This window comes from Mercenaria mercenaria, chromosome 3, assembly GCF_021730395.1.
Source record: "Mercenaria mercenaria strain notata chromosome 3, MADL_Memer_1, whole genome shotgun sequence".
Classification (NCBI taxonomy): domain Eukaryota; kingdom Metazoa; phylum Mollusca; class Bivalvia; order Venerida; family Veneridae; genus Mercenaria; species Mercenaria mercenaria.
Window position 1 is genome coordinate 30,049,065 of NC_069363.1, and position 6,000 is coordinate 30,055,064.

The 6,000-nt window shown below is 36.9% G+C and overlaps 1 protein-coding gene across 1 annotated transcript in view; it reads left to right on the forward strand.

Annotated features, from left to right (window-relative positions):
* Positions 1-5,092, forward strand: part of LOC123525185 (protein LTV1 homolog) — a 30,326-nt gene extending 25,234 nt beyond the window's left edge. The window contains exon 10 of the mRNA XM_045304027.2: positions 2,985-5,092. Coding sequence (XP_045159962.1) covers positions 2,985-3,098 — 114 coding nt within the window. The 3' untranslated portion in view covers positions 3,099-5,092. The remainder of the gene's footprint in view (positions 1-2,984) is intronic.
* The last annotated feature ends 908 nt before the right edge of the window (positions 5,093-6,000 follow it).

The following is a 6,000-nucleotide window of genomic DNA, read 5'->3' on the forward strand; positions in this document are numbered from 1 at the left end:
GGTGAATTGTAAGGGAAATCTTGATAATGGTCAATGAAAAATGAAATTTGATAAAAGTCAGAGGAAAATGAAATTCTGGGTTGATTTTAAAAATGTTCAGTGGCTATGGCAGTCTTCAAGCAGTATTTATAAGTATTTCCAAACACATTTTGGTGTAATTGTGTATAAACATAATTTAAATGTGCTTGAATTAATTTCGTTTTGTTTGTTTTTTTGTTTACTTTGGATTTTTTTTCTTTTTAATGGAAGTTTGTTATATCTGAAACAAAATAAATATAAAAGGGTGGATTGGAAGGCTGTAGGGGAGGAGGAGGCCGAAATATATGGTGGTATTGGTCAGTGAAAAGTATGGTTTAGTCATGGAAAGTCAGGGATTTTCATTTTCTCAACTAAGTGGCAACCCTGGTCAGAAATCCATCATGATCCACCTAAAATACCTAAAAAATACAAGCTGAGAGCAGGTTTGTACTGGTACAGAATCCAGGAGACTAGATGGGGTAACTGACATACTGTTGAAAAATGGCTCTATTAAAGCGCAAAATGAAAGAAAAACCATGATTCTAAAACCTTTATGTTGTGGCATTCCTTTCAACTTTGCACTGACACTACTGTGTTTTGCCTTATTGGAACATCATTTTCTTTTAGTGTTGTTACTTGGGACTTTATATAATTTCACCCTGCAACACAGATGATGCATCATAAGTACAGTTTTTAGGAAATCCTTTAGTCTTTCTGTCCAGTTTCAAATTGGCCTCTTAACCTCTAAACCCCAGCACCCCTTGAAGGATTTTGATAAAATAGTTCTCAAATGTTCACTTAATTGATAATGATTCGCAAAACTGGCATTAAGCCATAATGTCAGAGTTGATTTGGCAGGTAACTGCTTGGGATGAGGAGTTTACATGAAGTTTATATATGATTGCTGTTTTTGGTTTGATGTTAATACATTAATATTATAATTGTACACATGTGATGCATAACCAAGACAGCTAATGGATACAAATATCCACATGAAGATGCTTGTCTAAGGAACCACTGATGTGTATTATTAGGAAAACATTGAATGTGACAACTTATTACTTAAACAGTGTAACAGTGATTTTGATTTATCTATGTTGCTATTTCCCATCAAGAAGATATGCTTTATTGCTTGGTCAGACAGGCCTGGTTCCTGTATGCTTCAATTTTTTTGGGCTCTAGGTAGCTGAGTGGTTAATGTTGTTATCGCTTGTCTCATTTTTAGCTCACCTGTCACAAAGTTACAAGGTGAGCTTTTGTGATCGCGCGGTGTCCATCGTGGGTCCGTCCGTAAACTTTTGCATGTGACCACTCTAGAGGTCACATTTTTTGTGGGATCTTTATGAAAATTGGTCAGAATGTTCATCTTGATGATATCTAGGTCAAGTTCGAAACTGGGTCACGTGCCATCAAAAACTAGGTCAGTAGGTCTAAAAATAGAAAAACCTTGTGACCTCTCTAGAGGACATATATTTCACAAGACCTTCATGAAAATTGGTCAGAACGTTCACCTTGATGATATCTAGGTCAGGTTCGAAACTGGGTCACTTGCCATCAAAAACTAGGTCAGTAGGTCAAATAATAGAAAAACCTTGTGACCTCTCTAAAGGCCATATTTTTCATGGGATCTGTATGAAAGTTGGTTTGAATGTTCATCTTGATGATATCTAGGTCAGGTTAGAAACTGGGTCACGTGCCTATAAAAACTAGGTCAGTAGGTCTAAAAATAGAAAAACCTTGTGACCTCTCTAGAGGCCATATATTTCATGAGATCTTCATGAAAATTGGTCAGAATGTTCATCTTGATGATATCTAGGTCAGGTTTGAAAGTGGGTCACGTGTCTTCAAAAACTAGGTCAGTAGGTCAAATAATAGAAAAACCTTGTGACCTCTCTAGAGGCCATTTTTTTCATGGGATCTGTATGAAAGTTGGTCTGAGTGTTCATCTTGATGATATCTAGGTCAAGTTCGAAACAGGGTCATGTGCGGTCAAAAACTAGGTCAGTAGGTCTAAAAATAGAAAAACCTTGTGACCTCTCTAGAGGCCATACTTGTGAATGGATCTCCATAAAAATTGGTCAGAATGTTCATCTTGATGATATCTAGGTCAAGTTTGAAAGTAGGTCACGTGCCATCAAAAAGTGGGTCAGTAGGTCAAATAATGAAAAAACGTTGTGACCTCTCTAGAGGCCATATTTTTCATGGGATCTGTATGAAAGTCGGTCTGAATGTTGATCTTGATGATACATAGGTCAAGTTTGAAACTGGGTCAACTGCGATCAAAAACTAGGTCAGTAGGTCTTGAAATAGAAAAACCTTGTGTCCTCTCTAGAGACCATACCCTTGAATGGATCTTCATGAAAATTAGTCAGAATGTTCACCTTGATGATATCTAGGTCAAGTTTGAAATGGGTCACATGCCTTAAAAACTAGGTCAGTAGGTCAAATAATAAAAAAAACCTTGTGACCTCTCTAGAGGCCATACTTTTCATGGGATCTGTATGAAAGTTGGTCTGAATGTTCATCTTGATGATATCTAGGTCAAGTTTGAAATTGGGTCAACTGCGGTCAAAAACTAGGTCAGTAGGTCTAAAATTAGAAAAATCTTTTGACCTCTCTAGAGGCCATATTTTTCATGAGATCTTCATGAAAATTAGTGAGAATGTTCACCTTGATGATATCTAGGTAAAGTTCAAAACAGGGTCACGTACCTTCGAAAACTATGTCAATAGGTCAAATAATAGGAAAACCTTGTGACCTCTCTAGAGACCATATTTTTCAATGGATCTTCATGAAAATTGGTCAGCATTTTTATCTTGATAATATCTAGGTCAACGACGTCATACTCAAAACTGGGTCATGTGGGAAGAGGTGAGCGATTCAGGACCATCATGGTTCTCTTGTTATTCTGTTGGGAGACAGTGAGTGTGTTACCAAATTGATGATTTATATTATTTATATTTCAGGAAAGGAGACAGGAAAAGAAATTAAACCGGAAAGCATTTACAAAAGAAAAACTTAGACAAGATAAAGAAGTATTGAACTTAAACCAAAACTTAAAAGGAGTTAAAATCGTATGATAGTTTATCTTCTGTTTGATGAAACAGTCACAATAGTCATGACCCCCAGATCATGTTCTGCAGCAGGTAGAGGATATTTGAAGACTAGTGCGTCAGACAGCTCTGAAAAGAGCAAAATAGCAGATTGTGTTGAAGGATTTGAGGGTGGAGATCTGCAGGTCCTAGTCGCAGTCAACAACACTGTCAATATCAATGTGTGAAGCATGCTGGTTATTTGGTTCATCTTTTCAAAATGCTCTTCATGAATTTGCAAATTCCTCCAATCCGCTGCTATTAGTTTCCTTGAAGTTCTGGCATACTGGATTTCAGAGTTCAATTGGAAAAAGTTATTCTTTATCTGTTGATGCTTTGATGTAAGTCAATGCTTGCAATTGGCTGTGGGGAAGAAATTACTATGACTTGTTAAGAACTGTATATTCATATTGGATTTATTTGATGTTAAAGACACCTATCCATCACAATTCAGTAATCTTGTAATGCCACTGAGAAATATAGAAATTTTGCATAACATGGGCTCTATATGACCTGTGTGACGAATGTTCTGAGGCCTGCATAGAAATAAATGTTGCCGTGAACAGTTCAAGTTCGAAGAAATTGTTTCATCATGTGCGTAAATTAAATGTAAAATTTAATTACAGAAATTTAATATTTAGCACATCATTTTGACTGTAACTATTTTATTGCAAATAATGCAGTTGGATGAAAGTTATAACAAGACAAGTATGCAGGGCCACATTAGTTGTTCTCTAAAGCAGTATATACCCAATTCATTAAGAAAAACATTTATTGTTAGAAGGGCGATGTGCAGAACCCATGAATCAGCCATGTCCGCTCAAGGTCAAGGTCACAACTCAAGGTCAAAGGTTTGAGCCTTCCATTTTGTGTCTGCTCTATATCTCCTAAACCCCTTGAAGGAATTTTATAAAATTTGGGTCAAATGATCACCTCAACAAGGTGATGTGAGAACCCATGAGTCAGCCATGCCGGCTCAAGGTCAAGGTCACAACTTAGGGTCAAAGGTTTGAGCCTTCCATTTTGTGTCTGCTCTATATTTCCTAAACCCCTTGAAGGATTTCATCAAACTTGAGTCAAATGATCACCTTATCAAGGCGATGTGCAGAACTCATGAGTCAGCCATGCCGGCTCAAGGTCAAGGTCACAGCTGAAGGTCAAAGGTTTGAGCCTTCCATTTTGTGTCTGCTCTGTATCTTCTAATTCCCTTGAAGGATTCATATGAAACTTGGGTCAAATGATCACCTCATCAAGGCGATGTGCAAAACTCATGGGTCATCCATGCTGGCTCGAGGTCAAGGTCACAACTCAAGGTCAAAGGTCTGTGCCTTCTCTTTTGTGTCCACTCTGTATCTCTTAAACCCCTTGAAGGAATTTTATAAAACTTGGGTCAAATGATCACCTCACCAAAACGATGTGCGGAACTTATGAGTCAGCCATGCCGGCCCAAGGTCAAGGTCATTACTTAGGGTCAAAGGTTTGAGCCTTCCTTTTTGTGTCCACTCTGTATCTCCTAAACCCCTTGAAGGATTTTCATCAAACTTTAGTAAAATGAACCACTAATCAAGAACTCATGAGTCAGCCATGTCAACTCAAGGTCAAAGGTTTGAGCTCTGTATCTCCTCAACCCCTTGAAGGATTTTTATGAAACTTTGGTCAAATGATCATCTCATTAAGACGTTGTGCAGAATTCATATGTCAGTGCAAGGTCAAGGTCACAGCTAAAGGTCAAAGGTTTACCCTTCCACTATCCATAGCAGTGGCGGGGGATTTAGCTGTCTTTCAGACTGCCTTGTTTCTTTAATAAGGATATTGATTTTTTTTAAAAAGTCCTACTCGACCTAAAAAAAACTTTTAATATAGATGCTACATTTTCTTACTTTTCTGCAACTTACACATGAACTTGACCGTAATCGATCATTATGAGAAATTTGAAATTGTTATCTGTGATATTTAAAGATAATAAATTTATTATTAAAGTTTTTGGGTTTTACTCAATGATATGCAAGGTATGGGGATTATCCAGAAAGGCAAAATAATGAAACCTTAAAAAAAAAAAACAGATGACTGAAAAATTGAGACTGTGCGTAGCTAGATCTTGCACATTTTAGCTCACCAGAGCACAACCTATTGTGGTCACTCACCATCTATCAGCGTGGGCAATTTTTTCAAACCTCTCCAAAACATTTGCTGGAATTTAATAGACTGGGACGGATGGTCCTGTTTAAAAGCTGTTCAAAGAAGTACATTCCAAGCGGAACTCTGATTACTATGGCATTGGAAATGCTCAAATGCTCCTTTGACACAACAGCTAAAAATAAAAAGTAAATAATTTACAAAAATTGGATTAAGAGCTTCCTTGACAACCAGCTTCAGTCTGTAATCCTAAACTGTATTAAGATCAAAGCCAATACCTGTCTCTTCTGGAATTCTTCATAGGTCCATGCTTGAGCCTCTGCTCTTAGCATACATAAATTACTATATTATCCGGTTCAAATTTCGGGAATATACAGATTACACTGCAATATACGTCATTTTTGTTTGACAAAGACCCTCCAAAAATGGCCTAAAAACAAGGGTTAACACAAACCTTGAAAAGTCCATGAATTTGATTTTTGTCCTTTACAATGACAAAAAAAACCTGGGAAATACATTTAATTAAAGGAAAAAACATGCTTGAATTTCACTCAAAACTCCTTGGAATTGTTCTGTCAGCAAATTGTTTTATGGAAAAATCTTTTGAAAAAATCACGTTTAGCGACCTATGGAATTCAATCAATCCAAATATCGGTTTATCAATATCACAAGAAGGAAACCTGCTATTCCTGTATAGTACCCACTACTAAAATCTGTTACCTTGGCAAAAGACTTTGGTGGGAATATTTCAAAG